This window comes from Salvia miltiorrhiza, chromosome 3 (assembly GCF_028751815.1).
Source record: "Salvia miltiorrhiza cultivar Shanhuang (shh) chromosome 3, IMPLAD_Smil_shh, whole genome shotgun sequence".
Taxonomy (NCBI): domain Eukaryota; kingdom Viridiplantae; phylum Streptophyta; class Magnoliopsida; order Lamiales; family Lamiaceae; genus Salvia; species Salvia miltiorrhiza.
In genome coordinates, this window is record NC_080389.1 from 3,986,197 (window position 1) to 4,013,691 (window position 27,495).

At 39.8% G+C, this 27,495-nt stretch overlaps 1 protein-coding gene and 1 long non-coding RNA gene across 2 annotated transcripts; both read right to left on the reverse strand.

Moving 5' to 3' along the window:
- Positions 1–5,911: 5,911 nt before the first annotated feature.
- LOC131017120 (uncharacterized) lies at positions 5,912–6,973 on the reverse strand. Its single transcript, XR_009099437.1, has 2 exons — positions 6,746–6,973; positions 5,912–6,142 (listed from the first exon to the last, which is right to left on the reverse strand). It is a non-coding gene; the product is annotated as an uncharacterized LOC131017120 (long non-coding RNA).
- A 14,798-nt stretch (positions 6,974–21,771) lies between these two features.
- LOC131016844 (putative late blight resistance protein homolog R1B-16) lies at positions 21,772–25,298 on the reverse strand. The gene is made up of 2 exons (XM_057945615.1): positions 22,195–25,298; positions 21,772–22,082 (listed from the first exon to the last, which is right to left on the reverse strand). Exon 1 carries the CDS (start codon positions 25,232–25,234, stop codon positions 22,910–22,912), a length of 2,325 nt encoding a protein of 774 aa, XP_057801598.1. The 5' UTR covers positions 25,235–25,298; the 3' UTR covers positions 21,772–22,082; positions 22,195–22,909.
- Between the last annotated feature and the right edge of the window lie 2,197 nt (positions 25,299–27,495).

Sequence of the window (27,495 nt, forward strand, 5' to 3'; positions counted from 1 at the left end):
GAGGGAGTATCTAATTTAACTCGCTCTATTAGTCGGGATTAAAACCATGATTGAGTAAAGTAATAGATAGAAATAATATTTCGGTTACAAATAAAATAATAACTCGACTTCGCTAAGTCAATTATCATTTTGAAATAAATCATTGACTACTCAATAATTCAATCGTGGTCATCTCAGGTAATGGCATCTAATTCAGAACTCTGAGCTGAATTAACTGAATATTAATCACTGGATTAAATCAACTAAAATATGTAAAAATAAATATTGCATTTATTTCTCTTAATCATAAAATAAAATAGCGGGCTACTACATACTACCCCTCTTAACAAAAATTTCGTCCCGAAATTTGCATATCATTGCAAAAAGGTTCTGGGTACTCTCTTATCTTGATTTCTGTCAGATTATCTCAATCATCTCTGGTCCTAAAATTCTCCTTTCACCTACTTTATCTCAGTAGAGTGGTGATCTATATTTTCTTCCATGCATTACCTCATAAGGCGCCATATTGATTGTTGCCTGATAACTATTATTGTAGGTAAACTCAATCGATGACATCACTGTTCATCACTTTCACCTTTGCCTTGTACTACTTTTAACGTGTCTTCGAGAGTCTGAATTATTCTCTCAACCATCTATATGTTTGTGGGCAAAAGGTGGTACTGAAATTTAACCTTGTGCCTAATTTCTTCTACAAGTTCATACATAATCTGGATGTAAACTTCGAATCTCAGTCCAAAGTGATTGACACGAGCATACCGTGGAGCGCGCAATTTCTCAAACATATAATTGGCCTAACTTGTCTGATCCCTATGTGATCGGTATTAATATAAAACGAGCTCATTTCGCAAGTCGCTCCACTATTACCCAGATGGCAGCACTCCCTCTTTTCGACTTCGTAAACTAGTCACGACATCTGTTGCAAAGTGCTATAACTTCCATTATGAAATCTCCAATGGTTGAAATTTTTTCATATGGTCTATGGTGCAAGGCCTTCACTCGTTGGCATACTAGGCATCTCTCAACAAGTGTAGCTATATCTTTCCATCGGAATTCTTCTTTCAAGTCTTTGTACATTTTATGCTTCCTGGGTGGCCAGTATATGGCGTGTCATGAGCTTCGCTCATTATCTCATCTCTGAATTGTTCATCGTGTGAACACACACAATCTTTGATCAACATTAACGCATTATCCACGTCTCATGATACGTCTCCTGATCTTATTGCTAAACATATTTTCTCCAAGGTCTCATTTTTTTTTTTTTTTTTTTTTGCGCATTATCAGCTTTCCTATAAAGTTGGGTGTTATTACCATCGTGGCAATAATCCCTTCTACAGATTCTAGTGGTTGAACCACTTCTAAATTCATTCTACTAAAATCTTTCATGGGTTCTTCTTCCTGAGTGAGGGTCATTGGTCTTGCTATTTTGGAAAATCCTTCTATGAATCTCTGATAGCAACTTGCTAGTTCCAAGAAACTTTTGATCTCATTGGGGTTAGTAGGCGATCTCCACTCATGTACAACTTGTACTTCCTCAGGGTGCACTTTGATCCTTTCTAATGAGATAATATGTCCCGAAAACGTGATTTTGTTGAGCCAAAATTCGCACTTGCAGAACTTAGCATAAAGATGCTTTGTTTTCAACATTTTTAAGACTATTCTCAGGTGTTTCTCATGGTCCTTCTCGTTCCTCGAGTAGATCAAGACATCATCTACGAAAACTAAGACAACTTGCCTAAGTATGGGTGGAACACTCGGTTCATGAGGTCCACAAACATGGCTGGTGCATTGGTCAATCCAAATGACACCACTACGAACTCATAGAGTCTATATCTGGTTCGGAAGACCACCTTGGGTACATCTTCTCATTGAATCTATAGTTGATGGTACCTAGACCTTAAATCTAGCTTTGAGGACACACTCACTCCTCTGAGTTGCTTGAAGAAGTCGTCTATCCTCGATAGAGGATACCTGTCCTTGAGTGTCACCTTGTTCAACTCTCTATAAGTTGATGTGTATCCTCGGTAGAGGATACACATTCTCAATGTGCCATCTTTATTCTTTTACAAAAAGAACGGGTGCACCCCGGTGAAATCTCCAGGAAACATTTGGAAATTCACGTACGATTGTCACGTCTCCTATACTTTTCTCGGTTTTTAGTTTTCTGTGCAACTACACAAGGTAGGGTGGACACCATTTTCTTATCATCTTTGTTGCTTGAGGGACGGAGATGATCGTCTTTCTCATACCCATGCTGATCCCATGAAAACGTGTCAGTTTCTTCCCCGTGGTCGAAAAGAAATTTGACTTTCATTGCAAATGATGGTGGCATAGTTCTCAACTATCCGTTCCATTCCTAAAATTATGTATATGTCTCTCATCGGCATAACATACGAGTTGTTCACTCCAATTTGAATAATTTTTTTATGCTCAACTCTAAATTCAATCACACATGTGCTATTATTGTTGTTGTTGCTGCCGCTGGCATGGTTATTGCTCTTGGTATGGTTGGGCAAAGCTTGGATTGCTCAAATGCGGAGTTTGAACAGGCGAATTTAGCCTGAGACCCGCCCTTTGTTGCTTATTCGGGTAACGATTTGTATAATGTTCATTCCAGTTACTATGCAACATCCTTCATTACCAGTCCTGGAGAGTTTCCCATGGTTCTTGTTCCACTTTGGGTAGGGTGGAGTCCCATACTTGTTATCCCCCATCTGTTTTGAGGTGTCATAGCCACGTTGCAGGGACGTCTGCCCCTGCCATGACCCTTTCCTTAGCTTGGCCAGGGTTACTATATCCCATTCTCTTTTTTTTTTTCACAAAAGTTTTTTTTTTTTTGAGCCCGAGTTTGTGGAGGTGCAGACGTAGGCGCAGTTGCTGGTATCTCTCCCAGCATTGCTGCCTCAATGCATAACGCTTTGCTAAGCGACTCCACGTAAGACGATCCACCATGGCTTGCCCAAGCCATTCTAATCTCTTGCCTCAGTCCGACACAGAATTCTTTTAACCATCTTTCCATATGTGTCTACTTGCTCTAGCGCATATCTTGACGTATCGCAGAACATCATGCCGTATGGAGTAATTGTTGTTCTTCTTTGCTTCGGATTGTTAAATTCCATTTCTTTCTTTTTGCGATAGCTTTTGGGTGTATACTTGTCATATATTACAGTCTTAAACTATTCCCACGTTAAATTTCCTAACAACTCAATTGTCATTGTCTTCCTCCTTGCTTCCCACCATAAGTCAGTTGAAAGGATACGCGAGACGTTCCTGTGTAAGAAATTGAAGATGCGCTCACTAGCTTCTCAGCCTTCGTAGGATCTCCTATCTTATCGAAGACAAGTGGATTTTCTCGTAGAAATAGTTATTCTATTCTACATTTTTGTTGTATGGCTAGTGGGGCTTGTTCTGGCCCCGGTACTGGGCCTTTTCCATTATCTCGGGGAATTTTTTTTTTTTTTTTTCCCTCCTCTCGGACACCCTCATTTGGTGGCATACTGATGAGTTGACATATAGTCATTAACGCATTATAAAACATACAGATGCATATCATCACTTCTGTAAATTGTTTCTTGATTTTCAAATCTTGTTCGGACTCTTTCTCATGCAAGTATATAAGTAACACGTGGCAGAAGTGACTTGCCGCAAAACACCAAATAGGTTGCTGAATAGACATAGGAAATTTACATCAATAAAGACTATTTCATTAACATTTGGATATAGATCTACTCATCTATCCAAGTACTACACGTGGTGGACTGGTTGTCTAGCAGTTATTACAAAAGAACTTAGTCACGTTACGCCCTGTGAACCAGCATTTCAGTACTAGTACTAGTCAAACAACTAAGCCAGCATAAGGGCATAAAAAGCATCAGAACAATCAACATTTCTGAAAAACACAAATAACGTTCTACTAAATCCATAAGAGATGGTCTAGTTGGATCACGTGCTTGACCCTTCGGTCGAGGCATACGTGCTAGATGGATTTAATCTGGTGAATACTTGTTTGTCTTTAGGTCACCGGAAATCTACTAACAACTAATAAACCACAATAATTTAAATCACAAAAGACAATTTGGCAAAGTGTTTCAACAATTTTGTCAAACAATTGAAAAGGAATGACCTTAGGGTAGAAATGAATTGACTAAAAGGTCGAAACGAAATGACCTAATAATTTGAACCCGCTTGGCTTTTCAGATGAAAGTTTAAATATATAGGTTTAGAGACCCATATATGACGACTACTGAGATTTTGGTCATGTGGACTGGCCAGGTCCGACACAACTACTTCTCAGTCACTCGGAAATACTTTTCCGAACTTGGCAACTCTTGTTCATTGGCTGCAAAAGGTATATTTGGTCTAAAATCACCACTTTCTTCTTAACATCTTGAACATGTCCTTGAGAATATTCTAGAGCTTCTCAAACTTGGAGTCTGTCTCCTAGTTTAATGCAATCCTTAAACATCTTCTATAGGCGAAATAAGGTAGGCTCGACCTTACTCAACAATCTTCCTCTACATGATCTTTATGTAGTACTCCTAGTACTTAGTGTTTTCTTCACATAGCGCTTGAAATGCAACCATATAATTTGAAGTACTCTTCCGTGTTATTGCAAAAGACCTTCTGAATCATCACACATTCAATAAGGAAATAGCCTTTGCTCATCTGAGCACCTTTATAGGGTATGTGTCACCATATGTAATGCTAAGCCATGGAATGACCTTAGTCAATGCTCTTATTCCGGCTACCAGACTAAATACCTAATCCAAGACGTTCTAACTGAGGCGATGTCCTCGATAGGTTAAGGTATGTATACTTATCTTGAGTATATCCTTAGGGTCTCATTAGAATCTTAATTCATTTGTTTCAGCATTGATCCACTGTCGGCGCTTCTAGCTATTATTAAACTCTGAACCATCTTCGAGAACTTCCCTCGTCTTACCCACTTGCGTAAACTTTTATGATCAATCATAATGGTTGGTAATTGTCAGTACCCATATCACATCTCGTCTTTCCAATTCGTAGTAGGTGATCGTAATCAATAGGGATTCTCAGTCATGTCCTCATCTAATATGATAGGTACTGTAAGCAGAATGGTTCCGAATACCTGAAACTATAAGCTGATAGCTTCAATCGAATTATTAACATCATATACAAAGCATTTTGACCCCTGGTAAGTCTAATTATGAAGTTCATTGATGAATCATGAAAGTTATCCTCAAGTCATAGCTAGTGATAATCGAGGCTAGAAGTGAGTCTCAACTTATTAGGGATTAGCTAACTGGTTACATAAGTCATACTCATCGCTATAAGCAATATCATACTTAAACTATCATTGAATAAGGCAATAGTTGATTAGGTGCTCCGTCTCGTGTGAACAACCTGAATGAAGAACTATGCCTGCTTCAGTGATTCGTGCGTGGCACTCCGCTTGCACTGCTTTTATTGGATTCTCTTCCTCTTTCTTAGCTCTTCACCATGGCTATAGTGAAACATAACTGAGTTTCTAGCTTCTATTGTTCTTCTCGTAACAGTGATCATGCATTCTTAACGCATCTAAGTTCATTGAGATATCTAATCAATCAATAAAGCATAAAACTTGAATGTAAGCATCAGTACATTCATATAAAACGTGAACTTCTCAATGTTTTAAAATCATTACCACCTTCTTTCTTGCTGAGCATGACGATGTGATGAAGTGATGAGCTTTGGTTGACTGACTCATATATTCTAGTGATCATACCAGAAAAATGGGCTAACTCTAGGGTTCAGAGCAAATGAACTGCTCTGATACCATTCTGTCACGACCGGACCTAATTAAGGATAATTAAGCCGGGAAACCGTGACTAATGGAGGGAGATTAGAAGCGGGGTAGAAAGGGGATAATCAAACAAGGAAGGATCGCATTTCATCATTGTTAACAAAAGGAATATTTATAATATAACGGAGGTTTCGTCGTATAGACTCAAATAACTAGTAAGTTCGGATAACTCCGACTTAGCCAAAATAACATAACACTTCTGAGTACGCAGCGGAATAAGGTTCTGAATACATGTATGAAGACATGTATCCCTAGAGTTCATTAATACATAATAAGACAAAAGAGTCCCGCTCGTCACTTCATCACCATCGGCAGCTACTCAACCTGCACATTTAGAAATATATGCAGGGCTGAGTACAAAAGTACTCAGTGGGCACGTATGCCTAAGTATAAAAATACATGCTTCAAAACTGTAAATTGTCATGCCATCTTAAACAGTACAGCAAGGGGTTTTTTTTCGCTAAAAAGGCCCAAGCTTACTAAATTCATTTGTGATTCTTAAGGTTCGTCTGCAGACTAAGTTCTCTTGTAATCTATCATATCTGGAACTGTGTGCCGGAGAGGTGGCCACCTCTCACGGACACTTGACCGGCCAACCCGCTAGATGACTCACGGTCACTGGTGTACACTAGCCCTGGCAGGATAGCTATCAACTGCTCAGGACCCGAATTCGATTGCATCATTGGCAAAGCCAAAGCAGATAGATATCATACTAAAATTTAAACATTTTATGGCAAGACAATACTTGAAATAACTTTAACTCAAAGATTTTGTCATGAAATAACTTGCTTGAACGTAACATTTAAACTCATTTGATATATATATGAAACTGAAATTAACAGTTAAATCATCTCATGCATTCATTCGTATAAGAGGCCTACGACACGCAGGGGATCTCTATATACGTATAGTAAAAGTAATGCCCACCTGATAGAAACTTTCTGTGGTACAGTAGCTCCTTGTCTGATTATTAATCTCGTGCTTGACCTTTATTACGAGAATATAAATAAGATACTGCTCGAGCAAAATCCTCAAATAATGAGAATATGAAATTAACGATGCATGATCCTCTTATGCATGAATTATTATTCTGAAATAATAACCGGGAAATTTCTATTGTTAATCCAGGCTATTAGATTTAAACAAAAGCTAAGTCTCGTCTCATGAAGCCGGATAATTAACTAAAATTAATCCGTTCTCTGCAGGGTGCTCTAATCCGCCAATTAAATAAACTCCGCTCCTCGTAGTCGGTAGAAAAGAATAAATAAATACTTCGATTTACTCGCTTTATAACCTCTTAAAACTCAATCGGGCTTAATAAATAGGAGAACATACTGTTGTAAGTTTAAATAATTAAAAGGCTCGACATAAGGCAACCTAATAATTATTTAAGTAAAAGTGGGCCTGAATAATTAAATGAAAGGTCCAATTGAAATAATTCATTGGCTCAGGTAGTTAAATAAATCTTGGCCCAAATAAATAAATAATGAACAGTTGGGCTAAGTTTAAATCAAGTATGCAAGGCCCAATTGAATAAGTAACAAGGCCCAATTTGAATAAATAACAAAGGCCTAATGAATAAATAATAAAGTCCAATTAAAATATAATGCAGTTGGGCTTTCATTAGTAAACTCGGCCCAAAGAGAAACAATAAATGCCCACATGAAAATAAATACAACAAAGCCCAAATAAATAAATAATGAAGCCCAAAGAAATAGAATAAAGGCCCAATTGAAATAAATAGGAGGCCCAAATTTTCGGCCCAACTCAATTAAATGGGAGCCCATCCTCAACTCACTCTCGGTTCTCTCTTTCTCAGCAATAATTCTCGTCTCTCTCTCTCTCGGTCACACTCACTCGCACCCACACAAAACAGGCGACCTCTCTCTCTCTATTTCTCCCTCTCGCTCCGCCTCCAACCGGCCTCAGCCGAGGCGCCGGCCGCCGCTGCTCTTCGACTTGGCGAGTCAGCGCTTCGCCTCTTCTCCCTCTCTTCTCTCCTCACGCAGAATCCAATCGAGCCCTAGTTTCATCTCTGGATTCGCCGCCTCTGGAATCTCCGGCAAGGCTGGCGTTGCCGCCTTTGAAATTGATGAGGTTGACGCCGTTCTACCCCCTATCTCGATCTTCTCAAGTACAGATTCGCGGTCGGCCCTGTCTTCATCTCGATTGAGCGAGACCGCCGCCGCTGCTGTTGAAGAAATCCCCAAACTCAGCGAGGGTCGCCGCCTAAATCTCAACAAGCCGCCGGGTCTCCTTCTCCCCTGGGCTGGCCGGAGATTGTGGGTTCTCGCCGCCGTCTACGACGTTCATTGTCGCTGGAGTTTGTCCGCCGCGGATGCCGCTGCCGCTGACTCTCCGGTGAGGCCGCACCCTGCTTTTGGCGCTGCTCTGCTCGGTTCCTTCGCCGCGTCGTCACGCCGTCTCGAGTCGCAGAGCTCCGACAATCCTCTACCACTCAACCTAAAGCTAAGTAAAAACTAGACTCTCTTTCTATCGGCTCTCAACGCGAATTAAAGACAAGGCGTAATCTCTTCTTGTTTTGTGTAAATTCAAACTATGCTCGTTCAAACTCGAATTCTTATTGGCACTTGCTCAACAATAGTGGTTGGTGTTCTACATGATAAAGCCTGCGTCTATCATGCTTATGAGAGTCTTATATCATCTGGAACTGATTATGCTACGGTATGAATGCTTACTGGAATGAATATCTGAAATAGAATTAATACCTTGGGAATGACTGTTGGTTGGCTGATTGCCGTTGAGTTTAACGAACTGGAATGATTGAACTGAACTGAAATAAATGTTCTTTCCATTAATGTAGGTGAAATCTTGGAGGAGTTGAAGAGAGTTAAAGAAGTTTACCTCCTCGCTGAGAATGTATGAAGGCCCCTGCTGTCCTGAACTTTCTAAGTGTGGAATGGAAACAAAATGGAGATTAATAGCTGATGAAGTCTGGAACAAAATGAAGGTGTTCGGGTGTGAAATGCACACTTGTTTTAGTCAAAATGTGCAAACTGGCTGGAGTCAAAAAGATACAAATAGGCGGTGGAGCATGCTAAGGAATAGGGGAGGGTGTAGTGGCAGGGGAATTGGAACAGTTGTTGAAAAGAAATGAAAAATGTAGCTGCAGTAGATGTTCCTTGCAGCACACACGTTTTATCCTTCTCATTCTTTTCTTTCTTTTCCTTTTTCTTTAAGTGCTAGATAGTGAATAGTAGTGTAGAAATGATTGTTGATGGTATTTGTTGGAGAGCATGCGTGTAGTATGCAATAGAGTAGGAAAGAGGACTATGATTGTAAGTGTTGGAAAGTCTTGAGGTGACAAATAGAATCCCATAGTAGTTTTTGTATCAATTGAGGATCTATAAATCTAATTTTTTTTTTCGGATTCTACTAATCTTTATAAAGCCTCTGCGAATTAAATATCTAATTTAACTCGCTCTATTAGTCGGGATTAAAACCATGATTGAGTAAAGTAATATATAGAAATAATATTTCGGTTACAAATAAAATAATAACTCGACTTCGCTAAGTCAATTATCATTTTGAAATAAATCATTGACTACTCAATAATTCAATCGTGGTCATCTCAGGTAATGGCATCTAATTCAGAACTCTGAGCTGAATTAACTGAATATTAATCACTGGATTAAATCAACTAAAATATGTAAAAATAAATATTGCATTTATTGCTCTTAATCATAAAATAAAATAGCGGGCTACTACATTTTATGGTCGGGCCTTTAGTCTGCATTGTAAAAGCATATGCAATGCAACCAAAAAATTTGAGTTCACTTACAAATGGTTTTTTTTTTCATGCCACGCTTCAAACAGAGTTTCTATATTTAACCATTGAAATATCGATCTTTAAATATTATTTTATCAACAAATTCACGACCGAATAATTTAGGTGGCTAACATAATTGATTTAATATTTAATCTTACGAATACAATAAAGATCGATTATTCGATCATTAATAGTATTTACTTATTTTATTATTTTTGACAAAAATTAACTGCTGATGATTAGAGCTGGCAAAATCAACTCGGCCCGCCCGTATTTAGGGTTGGGCTGGGCTTTATAAAATAGAGGCCTAAAAAACATGGGCCTAAAAAGACCGCCCAATAAGCCCATCAGGCTGACCGGGCTTTGGGGCTAAAATGCCCGGGGTTTTCGTGCTAAAAAGCCCGCCCGATCATTCCTTTTTTATTTTTATTTTTAAAATTTTTAGATATATTAAGTAACGTAATTTAACCATTTTACGGTTTTCCTCTTATTTTTCCCGTAAAATCACTCCTAAATGCAACATTTCTCTTAATTTATTTGTCAATTTATGCATTAAAATAGCTCATGCAATTCTAAGGAATAGCTATGGGTATGGGAAATTTGGAATAAGGAGATGAGAGTCTGAGACGTAGGGCAATAACTTGCTTTTTATTATTATATAATACTCCCTCCGTCCATGAAAGAACTTCCTAGGAGGGAGTGGCACGGGTTTTAATAAAATGTTGTATAGTGTATTGAGAGTGGAGAAAAAGTTGTAAAGTGTATTGGGAATTGTGAAAAAGTATTAATAATTTATTGTGTTGTTTTAATTAATGTTATTTGAGTGGTGGGAATTGTCTTAAAAGGGGAGTATTTTTTAAGTGGTGGGGTATTGTCCCAAAATAGGAAAAAGTAGGAAGTTCTTTCGTGGACGGAGGGAGTAATAATAATAATAATAATAATAATAATAATAATAATAATAATAATAATAATAATAATAATAATAATAATAATAATAATAATAATAATAATAATAATAATAATAATAATAATAATTTTGAATGTTATGTCTCACCCAGATTATAATGTCATGTACAGTATCATCTTTGCTTTAGTGTTTATTGATTTTTTGTTGGCCCTTCTTGATCATTTTGTTTTGGGTTAATTGCATGAAAATACCTGACCTTTTTCCAAAATTTGATTTTTTGACAATCTTTTTAATTGTAGCAAAAATTTCATCCAAATTTCAATTTATTGCAATGTCCGTCCGGAGAAAATTTTCGGCCAAATTAAACGTGAGTTGGCAGCTGGAATGCCGACGTGGCATAAAAAATGCCAAATCACACCCACATACACTCATCCCACGTCACTCTCTCTCTTTTCCCCTCTCCCCGTCGGCTCTCTCTCTTCCCCGCAGACCCCTCCCCCTCCTCCTCCCCAGAGCCGCCGCGTCTTCTCCGGCCGGCGAACCCTTCCCCTTCTCCACCCCTCCGAGGCCGCTGGTGTTGGCTCTAGAAGATGTCACTGCTGGTTACTGATAGGAAGTGAATAAATGAAGACTACTTTGAGTGAGTCTAACTCCAGATAGAGAAGAGAGATAGGGAAGAGAGCAGATATTTCATTTCATGCCCTTACAATGTACATCTTGTTCCCTATTTAATTCTACTGCCTCAACGGCTTGATTCTGCAACAAACTACTGAAAATACTAACAGAAAAGGTGGGGACCAAGGGACCCTAGATGCCATCTGTTCCTCAACTACTTTATAACAAAGTCTTGGTAACGGGCTGGTATTTTCTTCTCACGAGTGGGCCTTCTTGCTGTTATTGGGTCGTCCAAAGTTTGGGCTTGAGCTTCCTCAGCAGTGGTTGTATCATTCCCCTCTTCTTGGACAACAACCTTGTCCTCAAGGTTGAAGTTTGGGAAGGAACGTTTCAAACTCTCTCGCGTCTCCCAGGTAGAGCTCTCTGGAGGTTCACCTTCCCACTGAACTAGCACTTGCTGTTGAGTTCCTACCGACGTCAGGATGTCGCGCTCACCGCAGATCGCCAGAGGAGTCGGAGCAGGTTTGGACCCATGGTTGTCCGCCGGCAAAGCACACACTGTAGTAGCAATATCCCCCTTGCATGGCCTGAGCTTAGAGATATGAAAAACGGGATGTATGCGACTCCCGGATGGTAGATCGAGACGGTATGCCACACGTCCGATCCTTTCAAGCACAGAGAAAGGGCCATAATATCGTTGAGCAATCTTTGGAGAACGACGACCCTGGATTGTAGTTTGCCGATATGGCTGTAAACGGACCAACACTTTATCTCCAACCTGAAACTCAAGGTCACATCGGTGGGTATTAGCTTGCTGCCTCATACGTGATTGCGTTTGTTGGAGAATTTCCTTCAACTGCTGAAGCAATACGTCCATTTCCTTTAAGAGCTCATCAAGAGCTTGGATTTTGGTACCCCCAGCTGTATATCTAGGAATCATTTGTGGAAGCCTACCAAACAGAGCTTGAAAAGGGGTCATCCGAATACTACTACAATAAGAGGTGTTGTGTGAGAATTCAGCCCAACCGAGAAAAGATGCCCAAGTCGACGGTCGGACGAGAGTGAAAGCTCGCAGGTACTGCTCCACAGCTCGGTTAACCACCTCGGTTTGCCCGTCGGTTTGGGGATGGTACGCCGTGCTATGGCGGAGTGTGGTGCCGCTCAGCTTAAACAAGTGCTGCCAGAATGCACTCATAAAGATTGAATCACGGTCAGAGATTACGGTGATGGGGAATCCATGCACCCGAACCACCATGTCGGTAAACAGCGAAGCAGTGGACGTAGCAGTGAACGAAGTGGGGAGGGTCCCAAAGTGAGCAAATTTCGTGAGCCGATCCACTACTACCAAGATCACGGTGAAGCCTCTACTGGGAGGTAATCCGATGATGAAGTCCATCGTCACTTCCTCCCAAACATGATTAGGAATAGGCAAGGGCTGTAAGAGTCCGGCTGGGGGTTGCGTCACATATTTTGTCTGTTGACAAACCAAACAAGAGCCCACATAATCCTTCACCATAGCGTACATCCCCGGCCAATAGAAGGTAGAAGTAAGCCGCATTAAGGTCCTCTTGACCCCTCCATGTCCAGCTAATGGCGTCGCATGCGCCTCTTGCAAGAGTCGGGGAATTAGCGGTGAAGATTTACTGATATAGTATCTCTGCTGATAAGTGAGGATACCATTGGCAACCGCAAATTCTGGACCCAATTGATGCTCGCGTAGTTTCTGATGGAGCTCGCTGAGATCGGCGCAAGTGTTGTTCTCTTGTCGAAGTTGCTCGATCAGCTCCGTGACTGGAGTGCTTCGTGTTAAGAAAACCTTAGCCTCATCAGAAACGAGACAATCAACTGCGTGCTTGTCATGACAACGGGATAAAGCGTCGGCTGCCAAATTCGATGAACCCGTACGATACTCAATGCGGAAGTGAAATCCTAATAACTTCCTCACGTACTTTTGCTGCTCTGGCGTCTGGATAGTTTGTTGAAAGAGCTCCCTAATGCTTTTATGATCGGTGCGGATGAGGAAGGAACGACCCAACAAGTATTAACGCCATTTGTGCACGGCTTCAACAATAGCGTGGAGTTCCTTTGTATACGTGGAGGCAGCTTGGCGGCGTGGCCCGAGCTTCTTACTAAAGTAAGCAATTGGTTGTTCTTGCTGCATCAAGATGGCGCCTATGCCAACATCCGACGTGTCTGTCTCAACGACGAACTTGACACTAAAATCCGGCAACCGTAAGACGGGAGTGGCGCGAAGCTGCTTCACTGAGCGCGGAATAGGCCAAGATTTCATCGCCTCAATCTTTTCCAGGTCAACAAGAACCACCCCATTAGAGACGATGTGACCCAAATAAGCTACTGTGGGCTGCCCAAAGACGCACTTCGATCTCTTTAAAACAAATTGATGTTGGTGCAAGCGTGTGAAGACTTGATGAAGTATTTGGGTCGGGCGGTGATGGCGGTGGTGGTGGTGGGTGTTGATCGAACGGCGGGGGTTTGAGGGCGAGAAAACGGGAGTCCACAGCGGACATAAAGGTGGTGAGTGTGGAATTGGTGGCGGCAATCTGACCTTCAAGGGCTTTGAGAGCAGCCAAAATTTCAGAATCAGCCATTGATAGAGTAGTGCAATGAAAGCACCAATGATAGGAAGTGAATAAATGAAGACTACTTTGAGTGAGTCTAACTCCAGATAGAGAAGAGAGATAGGGAAGAGAACAGATATTTCATTTCATGCCCTTACAATGTACATCTTGTTCCCTATTTAATTCTACTGCCTCAACGGCTTGATTCTGCAACAAACTACTGAAAATACTAACAGAAAAGGTGGGGACCAAGGGACCCTAGATGCCATCTGTTCCTCAACTACTTCATAACAAAGTCTTGGTAACGGGCTGGTATTTTCTTCTCACGAGTGGGCCTTCTTGCTATTATTGGGTCGTCCAAAGTTTGGGCTTGAGCTTCCTCAGCAGTGGTTGTACGTCGCCGCTTCTCCCGCCTCCTGCCGCGCCACTTCCTCCGCCTCTCCACCAATGGTCCACCCCAGATCCACCTGGGACCGTCGCGATGGGGTTGAAGGGCTCCACGAAGTGCCCTATATCTGTCCTAGATCTATCAGAAATTTTCAGCCTTGCTGCCGATGATCCACCCCAGATCCAACTTCCTCCGCCTTTCCACGCCACTTCCTTCGCCTCTCCGCCGATGATCCACCCCAGATCCACCTGGGACCGTCACGATGGGGTTGAAGGGTGACAAACATGGTTTTCGTACCTCAATATCGCATGAATTGTTGTCATTTTCCCCCATGAATTGATTGCTAATATGTGTTTGTATCCCAATTTTGAGTTTTGTTGAGTTTTAATTCCTTGGTGTAGTTTTGGAGTGATTTCAGGGAAAATCAAGAATCAATTGGAGGATTTTGAAGACATGAGATCGAAGTACGTCTCGAGAGGAATCCGTGAGCGCAAACGGCGACCAAATCCGAGTCCGGACGAGGGAGAACGGAGCAAAACGAGCGGACTGTGCAAAACGCCCAGTACCCCGCGGTCACCACCCGCGGCCGCGGGGTAAGACCGCGGGTCAGCTGTTCCCGACTCAGGAGACACCCGCGGTCACCACCCGCGGCCGCGGGGCGGGACCGCGGGTCCCCTGAGCATCCTCCACGTTTGAAGGCCGCGGACGCGGGCCGTGACCGCGGGAAAAGGGCGGGGCTCCCCCAAGTGGACCCCAAACGCGATTTTAGCCTCAAAACTCCATTTTTCTCTTCTTTTCCCCATTCATTCAACACACACACCCACTTCATCTTCCCCAACACTCCATTTCCAAACCCTAGCCTCCATTCTCTACCATTTTTTCTCTCTTCCACACACAAGAACAACACCAAAATCAAATAAAGAAGGGGAAGACTTGGAAAGGAGCTCATCAAGACTACATGATTGAAGATCAAGATTATAGGATTTGTCTATGAATCTCTATCTCTCTATATCTTTATTTATGTTTTCTTATGACTTGAGATTTGCTTTTATTATGAATATGCTTGGCTAAAATCTCTTATCTTAGGGATTAGATTAGATGGATTTGTAATGGATTGATTTCTTTGTTCAATATATATCTTGATTGTGCTTATTGTTATCTTTTCAAGTCCTAGATTTATCTCTTGTATGATTGGTTGGCCACCTTTTGTGCATTTCTAATTTGTGATTTGAATCGGGAGAGGATAATTACAATAGATTAGGAGTTTGATACATATCATCTCAATAAACCGGGAGGTTGAGAGGTGGGTGAGGGCTTATTGATCTTTTGTGCTATTGGGAGTTATAGGTTAGAAATTGACCGGGGACCGCAATTATGACCCGTAATCTACTGTTTTAGTCGTCCGGGAGGGGGCTAAAACTAGTGGGGAGATCGCCCTAGATAAGTAAGTCATATCAAGATTTATATTGATTTAAATTGAAGTTCATTACGATCCATCGAAATCTAGTCCCTAGGATAACTTTCCTTTGAGTCATTCCCCAATTTATTAACTAAGTTTATATTTTTGTTATTTAGTTTGCTTGCTTTAATTTAACTTTGATTTAACCTTCAATATCTCTTCATCTTTGGTTGTCTAAATAGATTGAAAACAACTTATTAATGGTATTTAGAAGTTTGAATTCACCAATCCTTGTAGGATACGACCTTGCTTCCCTTATATTGCAACTACACCGTATACTTGCGGCGTGGTGAAAATAATTGCGAACAAGTTTTTGGCGCCGTTGCCGGGGATTGGTTGAGTTTTTACTTTTGATATTGTGAAAAGTTGTTTTTATCTAATTTAGATATTGTTTTTATGTTTGTTTATTTATATGTTTATTTGTTTTTGTTAGAGAAAATTGCTCCACAACCGTAAAAGCGGCACCAAAAATGGATGATGGAAGGAATGAGTTGGTTGAGCAACTCCAACTACAATTGGCGTTGATGCAACTTAAGTTGCGTGTTTTGGAAGCCAAAAGAAATTGTAGGCAACCAATGATCCAAAAAGCCTTCCAACCAACACCTTCCTATGGTGACTTTTATGACATGGGGTGCAATGCCATGGAGTGGCAATCACCATTGGAGTATGAGGACCATTTCAATAGTTGGAATTATGAAATTTCTTATTCCACTCAAGAAGACTTCCAAGGGGGAAATCGATACTATCAAGAGGAGAAATCAAATTCAAAAGACGATCTCCTTCAATGCTTCATAGCTACACAAGCTTGGATAGAAAAAAGTCTAGCAAAATCGGAGGTTATGCTAGAAGAGCAAAGAAGGTCTTTGGCTACCACTATGGAAAATCAAAAGCGAATTGATGATTTGTGCATGGCCATTAGCCTTCAAAATGGAACCTTGTATGAGGAACCAATGCCAATGCTAAGTGAAGAGCCTCAAGAAGTTGAAGAAGAGTATGAAGAAGATGAGGATCAATTCTCCAAACCTCTTGAAGTCGAGAGCCCAACTTTTCCGACATAACCTCTACAATTTCAAAAAGATGAAGATTTCACAAGCTTTAAAGAAAGCAAAGTCAAAAATTTTGTCGATCCTTACCTCGCCACAGGCGATTCTATGAAGGCTTGCTTCTTTCACTTTTATTTATCTTCATCTTTTGATTTTCACTTTGATTTGTCTAATAAGGAATTGTTTGAGTGTGGTGGTACTCTAGATGGTGAACGAGATTACCATGACGCCCGGGATGTCTCAAGAATTGCAAAGCCACCATATTTTTGGGTCGCGGTGGATGGAGCATGCAAATTTGATGAGAAATGGCCACCGCCTAAGCCTCCACCTCGTTTGTGAGTACGAGATAAGTAACCATTTTCTCCTTCATCCAAACTTATTTCTCCTTTGTGTGAAATAAGTTTGGGGGGGAGGGTGAAGATGGGTTACTTATCTCGTTTATCCGTTGTTTATTTATTTAGTTAGTTTAGTTTTCGAATAATGAGATTTTGTCTCTGTTTTTGAGCTTTTCCTTGTCTTTTGTTTTTGAGCTTGATTGTTGAAAAACATGAGTTGGATGAAATGTGTGTTGGGCTTATGATATGAATGTTGCTTTTGAAAAGAAATTGTGTGTATCACTTGTGGATTATGCATGAAAAGTTTGAACTTGTGACAAGTGAGTTAAATGTTTTGCCTCCAAGAACTTGATAATGAGCTTGTAAGATTTGAGCCATTGATTGTCATATTATCACAATCTCATTTTGTTCTTGAGTGTAAATCGATTGAGCATGTATGTTGGTCTCTAGAACTTGCCATGAGTCCTCTCTTGAAAATAAAAGTAGATGTGTTGTTAATATTGAAGTGATTTAAGGCCATCTTTGTTAGCCACTTGACCCCAATTGTGCCAAATTCTCATATGATCCTAGTTTACCCCTTTTGTGCCTTGTAGCCTTTCTTTGAATGAACCAATGATAAAGGGGTAGAACTTAGAGTGTTAGTGGTTGCTTTGATGAAGAAAAAAGTTTGGGAAATGATTGAAATTGCTTATCAAGCTTTGATTGTGTGAAAATCACTAATCCCCTATGAGCTCAAAAAGAAAAAGAAATGAAAATGAATGTGAATAAAAGAGCATAAAGGGGAGTGATTTGCCTTTTGAATCATAGCCATGATAGATATCACTAAGGATGAAAAGATGAAATGTAGGGATTTTGGTTTTTGATTGATAAGAGAAATGGTGAAGTTGATTTGTTCATTGTGATTGATAGATTGTGGGATGAGTCACTTTGCCTAAAAAAACTACTCACCTTACCAAAGAGCCCTCATTACAACCCAATGAAAGCCCTTTTTGATCTCTATTTATAACACATTGAAGCATAGAGAGTTAGGACAAATGGCAAGCCTATGGTAGATTGCATGCATTGTTTCGAATTGAGTGTAAACACGTCCATTCTAAACACTTGAGAGTCGAGTGCATCATTGAAACATTCACCTTGTGAGGATTCAAGCTTGGAGGCTATAATGTTGAACTTACTATCACTTGTGACTTCTTGAAATGCATATCTACTTGTGATACACTAGTGAAATATTTTGAAAAAATTGAAGCCCTTGAAATGACACCAATTCATTCTCACATGTTTGTTATCTTTTATTTCTCTTCTCTTTGTTGTTTGGGGACAAACAACGCTTTAAGTTTGGGGGGTTGACAATCATGGTTTTCGTACCTCAATATCGCATGAATTGTTGTCATTTTCCCCCATGAATTGATTGCTAATATGTGTTTGTATCCCAATTTTGAGTTTTGTTAAGTTTTGACACTAAAATCCGGCAACCGTAAGACGGGAGTGGCGCGAAGCTGCTTCACTGAGCGCGGAATAGGCCAAGATTTCATCGCCTCAATCTTTTCCAGGTCAACAAGAACCACCCCATTAGAGACGATGTGACCCAAATAAGCTACTGTGGGCTGCCCAAAGACGCACTTCGATCCCTTTAAAACAAATTGATGTTGGTGCAAGCGTGTGAAGACTTGATGAAGTATTTGGGTCGGGCGGTGATGGCGGTGGTGGTGGTGGGTGTTGATCGAACGGCGGGGGTTTGAGGGCGAGAAAACGGGAGTCCACAGCGGACATAAAGGTGGTGAGTGTGGAATTGGTGGCGGCAATCTGACCTTCAAGGGCTTTGAGAGCAGCCAAAATTTCAGAATCAGCCATTGATAGAGTAGTGCAATGAAAGCACCAATGATAGGAAGTGAATAAATGAAGACTACTTTGAGTGAGTCTAACTCCAGATAGAGAAGAGAGATAGGGAAGAGAACAGATATTTCATTTCATGCCCTTACAATGTACATCTTGTTCCCTATTTAATTCTACTGCCTCAACGGCTTGATTCTGCAACAAACTACTGAAAATACTAACAGAAAAGGTGGGGACCAAGGGACCCTAGATGCCATCTGTTCCTCAACTACTTCATAACAAAGTCTTGGTAACGGGCTGGTATTTTCTTCTCACGAGTGGGCCTTCTTGCTATTATTGGGTCGTCCAAAGTTTGGGCTTGAGCTTCCTCAGCAGTGGTTGTACGTCGCCGCTTCTCCCGCCTCCTGCCGCGCCACTTCCTCCGCCTCTCCGCCAATGGTCCACCCCAGATCCACCTGGGACCGTCGCGATGGGGTTGAAGGGCTCCACGAAGTGCCCTATATCTGTCCTAGATCTATCGGAAATTTTCAGCCTTGCTGCCGATGATCCACCCCAGATCCAACTTCCTCCGCCTTTCCACGCCACTTCCTTCGCCTCTCCGCCGATGATCCACCCCAGATCCACCTGGGACCGTCACGATGGGGTTGAAGGGCTCCACGAAGTGCCCTATATCTGTCCTAGATCTGCCGGAAATTTTCGGCCTTGTTGCCGGAAATTGGAGATGATTTTCTTATTTGGAAATTTTCGATCGATTGAGGAGTTTTGGCCTAACCGACAGAGGTGGTGAAATTTGGGGGTTGTGGAGGCTCACTTGGGAGTTGTCTGTCGATCTGGCGAGGACGGAATGAGTGCGTGAGGAAGATGGAGATGAAGCGGCAGACGTGGCTGAGACGATGGGAGGGAATTATTGCGGCGAGCGGCAGACGTGGTGGGAGGGAATTGTTCGGCGATTTCAGAGCCGCTAAAATTTGGGGGTCGTGGGAGGGGGGAAGGGGAAGAGTGACGCGGGATGAGTATGTGGGTGTGATTTGGCATTTTTGATGCCACGTCGGCATTCCGGCTGCCAACTCACATTTAATTTGGCCATAAATTTTCCCGGGACGGACATTGCAATAAATTGAAATATGGATGAAATTTTTGCTACAATTAAAAAGATTGTCAAAAAACTAAATTTTGGAAAAAGGTCAGGTATTTTGATGCAATTAACCCTTTATTTTGTTTGTAGTATGATTTTATACTTTTTTTATTTGTAACTATTATTTGGATTGATTTTAGTTTATTTAATTTTTGTAAAAATAAAAATACAATTTATTTTTTTTTTAAATATTGGGTGGGTTTGGCCCGATCGCCCGATAGCCGGGTTGGCCCGGCCCGATCAATTTCATAAGCCCGTTAGGTTGGGCCGGGCTGGCCCGACCCGCTCATTTTGCCAGCTCTACTTATGATGGTCTTTCTTATTTTTATTTTTTGTTTTAATATAACGATCGAATAATATAGTTGGTTACTACTGTTTTATAAATATTTTTAAAAATATTAAGGAAATTCAGTCGTAAAAATCCGCGATTTTATACGTAACACCTCCTTAATACTTTCTATGTCCAACGAATCTTGATGTATTTGTTTTCGGCACGAGAATTAAGAAGTTGTAGATTAGTGTTTTAAGTGTGTAGGTAATAAAGTAGAAAAATGTGTATGTAATAAAGTGATAAATTAGGAAATTAAAAACTCTTATTTTAAAGCTAATTGTTATTATATTTATAACAGGTGGTCTCCTAGGAAATAGGAATGGCAATTATATCCGCGGGTACCCAACCCTAATGGGGCGGGGGCGAGGCCAATATTTTCGGGGTTGGGGTTGGGGTGGGGGCTGGTATGAAAAATTAAACTCGAATCAGGTTTGGGGTGGGGGTGGGTATATAGATCCCCGCCCCGAACCCTCCCTGAATAATATGTATTTAATATATTTTAAATTATTTTTCATTATTAACGAAATATATTAGTACTCCTTTCGTCCGCCAAGATTATGTAAAAATTATTATATCGGGCATCAGTCAAGATTATTTCACTTTCCTTTTAAGGCAATGGTCTCACCATCCTCTTTAATATTTTATCCTTACTAACACTCTTTATTTACAAAAAACTCACTCCAAATTCAATCTCAACCACACATCTCATAAAGTGGTGGGACCTTTTCTCCACTGCATCAAAATCATTACAAATTTTATTAAATCTTGTGCCCAATCAATTTTACATAATCTTGGCGGACGGGGGAGTATTAATTTTAATATTAAAATTCAAACTTATGATATATAACATTTAAAAAACTGAATTATTTAATTGCATGTAGATTTTTTCTCTCCTTCTTTGTATAACACAATTCACCCACCTCTTTTCATCCATTTTTCAATGTGGGACATTGTTTCTTTTCAACTCTCCCACATTTCTCACCACTTTTTGTCCCACATTTAAAATGTAAGAAATAGAGATGAGGAAAGTTAGCTTATAAATAAAATTTTCTACACAAGACTTAAGTTAATGATTGCTACATTTTTTCTTTATTCTATAAGGAAGAAAGCAAATTTTAATAAAAGTTTAAATAAATTTGTAATAAAAATTAAATTAAAATTTTTGCAAATTTTAACTTTAATTTAAATTTAAATTTTGCGGGTACCCGTCGGGTGTTCTTCCCCTATTGAATAATGCCCGCCCCGATTTAAATGGGTATGGAGGTGGGGGATGGGAAAGCAATACCTGGGTATGCTTCCCCCATTGGATAATGTCGGCCCCGACCCCACCCCAATTTAAACGGATATGGAGGCGGGGTCGGGGATTAATTTCTTAGGCGGGTATGGGGATGGGAAAGCAATACCCGATCCCGCCCCATTGCCATCCCTACTGGGAAATCGATTTTATAAAAAAATCACCTTTACAATAAGATACTATTTCAACATACAAATGATACTATATTAAAGTAGTGTTATTGTGAAGGTGGTTTTTTTTTATAAAATCGGTTTCACATGAGTTTTTGTGTATTTATAAATGCATCAAGATTTGTGGAACGGTTCAAAAAAAAATATGCATCAAGATTCGTAAGACGGAAGGAGTAGTTTTCAGGAATCACAAACGATAAGGACTAAGTTTAGTGGGCTAAAGCCCAATAAAAACTACTCCTACGTAGTATAAAACAAAAGGTCCAGCCCTTTCTCTCTCATTCTCTATCTCTCTTCTCGGGCTATACATTATTGCCAGCGCCACCGCGTGCGCAGCTTCATCAAAGTGTTGGGCTGTTCGGGGCGAATCTCCTGCTGCTCTCTTCTAAATTTCATGACGAAGATATCAAATAATTGCTCAAATAAACATATCATCAAATAATTCCCCTTGAATGATATCAAATTAAATTGAAGGCTGTCCACGGAAATACTCTTACCATCAACTCTTTGCCTTCTTAATTTGAACAGTCGAGTATTTGATCATAAACAACGGCAATTCAAAACTTTGCAGTTGAAAAGAAAATATATGAGTCATCTAACAAAACCGCTGAAATACCAACTAGGAAATTAAATTTTCAAAAAGTGAGGAAGATGCTTAGACCAAGTGTGTGCATTTTCACCCATTTTTTTGGAAAAAACTAAATCTGAAAATAATGACTTCATGACTCCATCCTTGTATCTATAAAGAGCAGTTTCCAAATAAAGGCACCAAATTATTCGAATTTTACAAATCTCTAACCCGAAAATGAGCAGACATCGTATCTATATTGTCAGAAGAGCAGCTTGTAAGGAGCGCTTCTCACGAACTTGAAAACTATAATTTCCAGAATGTCGTTGTTTCTCTCCTATCCTTATTGCAGATCTCCAAAGATCTTCAGCCACTTAGCGTCAACCTCAATCAATTTAAGTGTTGGAATGTCTCCAATTTCACTTGGAATCTCATATAGACCATGACACTGATGAAGCATTATGCACTCGAGTTTCGGGAAGTGGCTAGCTTCAGTACCCCAATACTTCAAATTTGATTGCTCAATTAGCAGAAGTCTCAGTTCACGAAATTCTCCCTCAGTTGTTTCCCAGTGAGTGCCGTAGCAAGCAAAGTTTCTTAGTTTAAGCACTTGAAGACTAGGTAATGAACCAATGGTCGTCATATCACTCCAAGAAAGCCTCCAACCACTCAAGGTTAACCTTCTCAACTGTGGCAGGAAAGTTTATACCTCCAAGTATCTTATCAACTAATTTGAATGAAAAACCTCCACGCATCCCCAATGCCTGTTCATCAAGTAGTTGTCTGGATGAAAAATCTAGATGCTTCTCCAATTTCAACTTCTCAAGTCTGCATAGTTGTTTAAGATTGTCGAGGCAATAGCCCACATCCACATCAAACTTCTCCTTGGAGTAACATATGCCCAGCTTTTTAATGTTTGGAATCATTTCAACCATTCTTTTACTGCACACTAAGTTCGTTGCCAACGAAAGGACCTGCAGGTTCTCAAGGGGATTTTTTTCCCCTTCAGGGTTTGGTAAGGGTTGAAATGAGAGAGCAATAAGATGTTTTAATTGCCGCAACCTCCAAATCTCTATTGGCAAACCAACCTCAGATCTATAAATGATTAGAGTCTGAAGATTCTGAAGCTTTGATATGGCTGAAGGAATAATACTATTGGGAATGTTGGAAGCAAGGTAAGTTAAATGAACTAGATTGAACACTTGACCTGGCTCCCAATCCCAATAATTGCTTCTACGTAAAACATGAAGGACCCTCACTGAACTAAACTTCTCTACAAAGCCCACATTTCTATACCCTTTCTTTGGAATACATATTATGGTACGGATGTGTGAGCTATGCACATAGTCTTTGAGATGTAGATCATACGAACTAGCACTTATGCTGTGATGTTCTTTTATGAGACGTGGAACAAAATACTTTCGCAGGATAGGCGTAGGTAAGTAATCCATAACAGAAAGAATTACCTTCTCTTTTGCAGCCTCCCTTACGCAAAATTCCCTCACAATATCATGAAGGCTGCAACTCTTTATTTTCCCATCAAACTTCCTGCTAATCACCAAAAGTAAACTTCTCTGGACAAGATCATTGAAACAATCTTCTGCCTCCTCCTCCAAGCTTTTAGATCCATTTGAAATTGAAAGTGTTACAAAACCTTCACATATCCAAAGGTGAATAAGTTCTGAGACACGAATCTCATAATCTTCTGGAAAGCCAGCCATATATAAAAGACACGGCTTCGAGTAATTGGGTAAATGGGTATAACTCGAACCAATTATTGTTTCAAGCTGCCCGCCATTTTGAGCAATTTGCTTCCACGAGTATCGAGTATGAATCTTGGATAGAAGTCCTGCCACCACCACGATTGAGAGGGGCAACCCTCCACAATTTTTAACAATTTTCTTCCCGATATCTTCTAGTTCAATAGGAATGTCTTTATGTCCGAACACCTTCCGCTTTAACAAATTCCAGCTATGATATGTATCCAACAAACTCATAGTATGGATGGAGCAAGAAGAGTCGACATAAGCAGCCACAACTTGCAACCTTGTGGTGACTATGATCCGACTGCCATTACTGACATCAGGAAACAACATCTTTACATTATCCCAGGCTTTCTTACTCCACATGTCATCCATTACAATAAGATACCTCCGACCTTTTAGATACTCGCAAATTAAGGTTTCCATAGGGATGTCGCTTTTAGCATCTCTTATTGCTGAAATTTCTTTCATGGAAGCTAGAAGATTTAGAACAATGCGTTCTACACTATGATCTTGTGATATTGTGACCCAACCACAAATACTAAATTTTTTTCTAATCAATGAATCATTATAAAGAATTTTAGCAAGTGTGGTCTTACCAATGCCTCCTGTTCCAACAATTGGGATAACCTGTAGTCTGAATGATCCCTTGCAAAGCCGATTCTTGATCACTTTCACATCTTCTTCAAAACCAACCACGTCGTCATCTTTGCTGCTTGTGATTGCTGATCTGGATGATTCCACCAAAAGCCGATCCATGATCACTTTCACATCTTTATCAACACCAACAACATAGTCATATTCGCTGCTTGTGATTGCTGATCTTGATGATGAACCAACATCTGCAGAATCAGTTACGCTGCTGACTGAGGCCTTACTCTTGATGTAATCCACCACATCTCCAACGGTTGACTCCAGTCTCTGTGCTACTTCCCTCAGCCGGTTTGCAAGTCTGACTGTCGGATCTATCAATTCACCATCTGGAACGTTTTCTTCAGAAAAGAGATATTCAATAATCTCATGTGTTGAATTTGCTGCCTCTCTGATTGTTTCTTTGTTTGGATAATGTTTGACATTCAATTGCAAGACAACTGCTTGGATGCGGATGGAAATAATTTCTTGTTTTATAGGAGTGAGGAGATTGTCACGGTATTCTAGGATCTGATCTAAGGTTTGTTGCAGGTTATCAAGAGCTTCATAAGCCATCTCGATTCTGCACAAAAAAATTCTCAAAATTGTTGTTTACTGGCTTGAGTCGTGATATGTTCAATTTTTCTTTTCCATGTTCTAATTTCAAAGCAGAACTAAGCCACCCATTCACTGTCTTTTCGTCAGTGTGATTCCACATCATCCAATCACTATTCCGTCGGTGCGAAACCGTGTCTAAGAGCATCAACAACCCTTGCACCCATAGTGGGTGCAATAGACATGGTCCCACTTCTATTGCACCCACTCCAACAATGGTATTGCACCCGTCCGGGTTCAATAGATTTTAATTTTATTTTCTCTTTACTTTTATTCTTTTTTCAATTTAAATTAATCAACTTCAATTTTAACAACATAAAATTCATTCAACTAAAAATCCAAACATTACAAATAAAAAAAAAACAACAAATATTTAAAACATCCAATTTTTGAAAAATTTAAAGCCGTCGAACTACGGGTCAACCGGACCAAAGCGTGCCCATAGATGCTCAACCAAATCATCGCGGAGGCGAGCATGCAATCGTGCATCCTTCAAGCTTGCATTCCGTGCCAAATAGGCGGCGAACTCCGGTGGTGCTCCGGAATTGAGGAAGAATTATTGTTGGAAGAATTGGTAGATGAAGACATTTTCTTTAAGAATTGAAGAGAAAATGAGTAGTTTGATGTAGTGTTTGTGATTGAGGAAGGGAATATGTGATTATATATAGGTGAAAAAAAAAAAAAAAATTGGCCGAAGGAGACCGTTGAGAAGCCAACGGTCATTTGACCGTTTAATTTTTTTTTTTATCCGTTTATTTTTTTTTTTAATTACGGAAATGGGCGCGTGCAATACACCCATTTCCTTCGCTCCACCTTTGCAGCGGGTGCGTCCAGTCGCCCCTCCTCCATTGCACCCGGGTGCAACAACGGTGGCGGGTGCGATAGGCCGGGTTCGATCCGGCCTTCGCACCCCGCATTGTTGATGCTCTAAGAAACATAAAAGCCAAACTTTGATTTGAAAAGTGAATTGAAAAGAAACATAATTGGTTTAACATAAGTTTTCTTTGGGTCCAATTTTGAGGTCCTGTAGTGTACTGGAGTTTTAAAATAAACAGTTTAATAGTTTTAGTTCGTTTTTGAGGCCCACCTTCAGCCCACTTTTAAATCATTTGTTCCAATCGATAAAGGAAATTAACATTTTGGTGGGAGCCCTCGTTTTATTCACTATAGCCCCTCATATAAAATAATAATAAAAATAAATTATAAATTTACTATTTTACACTATAACTTATATTTTAAATTAGCACTTCCACCTATGCATTTGTATTGAAATCGGTGAAATGCTCCTCAAAATGTTAGAAATTGGGCTTCTGCATCTATATATGTTTTCGAACGACTTGTGCAAATGATGGAGGCAAGAAGCTCCCTCTTCCAGTCCACCAACGATGTCGTAAATCAGTTAATTGATGAAATTTTCGACATTTCTAAGACTCGAACCCAAGTTTAACTGATTATTTTTGCATTGTAAAAGTCTTATTCGTAGATTTCATTGACTTATTCATATCAATTAATTTTCATTCTTATGAAAGATAGCATTTTTAGTGGATAATTCTTATTGTTAGACACTGAGAATTCTTTCACTGGATCTATAAATTAGTTACACTTAAACTATAAATTAATTGTTCGGGATTTTATAAGTAATTCAAGGTACTTATTAAGTATAGAATTCAATACAACTATTTTATAGGTCCAGCGCAATTAATTTATAAGTTAATTTGTTTTTGTTTTCAAAGAAAATCAATAATAATTTCTTACAGTTCTCACAATAAGATATTTTTATATTATTGCTTGGGTTAATATCACATTCTATCTCAACCTTTCGTTTTACTTTTTTTATGTCTATTTTAAAATTTATCTATTTTATTCTCAAGTTAATATTTAGGATTTTTTGAACTCAAAATTTATCAAAAGGCTCTTGAAGCTCATGTTCTGGATTTGTCTGATCATATTTTCAATTTTAGCTTAGGACATTCGGTAACAAAATAATTGAATAAGAATTTTTTTTGGAACGGAGAAACATACGTTCGACAATAATAATTGAAAATAGGAGTAACCTATATCATGGTCTTCAAACTACATCAATCAATTTTGAGTTCAAAGTTCTCTATATTGTTATGAGGATTGGATTGATACGGATGATGATGAAATCAGCTAGGGATTCCCTTTTAGATAAGGAAAGCTCAAATAAGATGTTTCAGACCCATTTAAGGCCCAAATATATA

What these genes read in the sequence shown, in the direction of transcription:
- LOC131016844 (XM_057945615.1), bottom strand. Translation starts at nt 25,234, where the DNA reads ATGGCTTATGAAGCTCTTGATAACCTGCAACAAACCTTAGATCAGATC.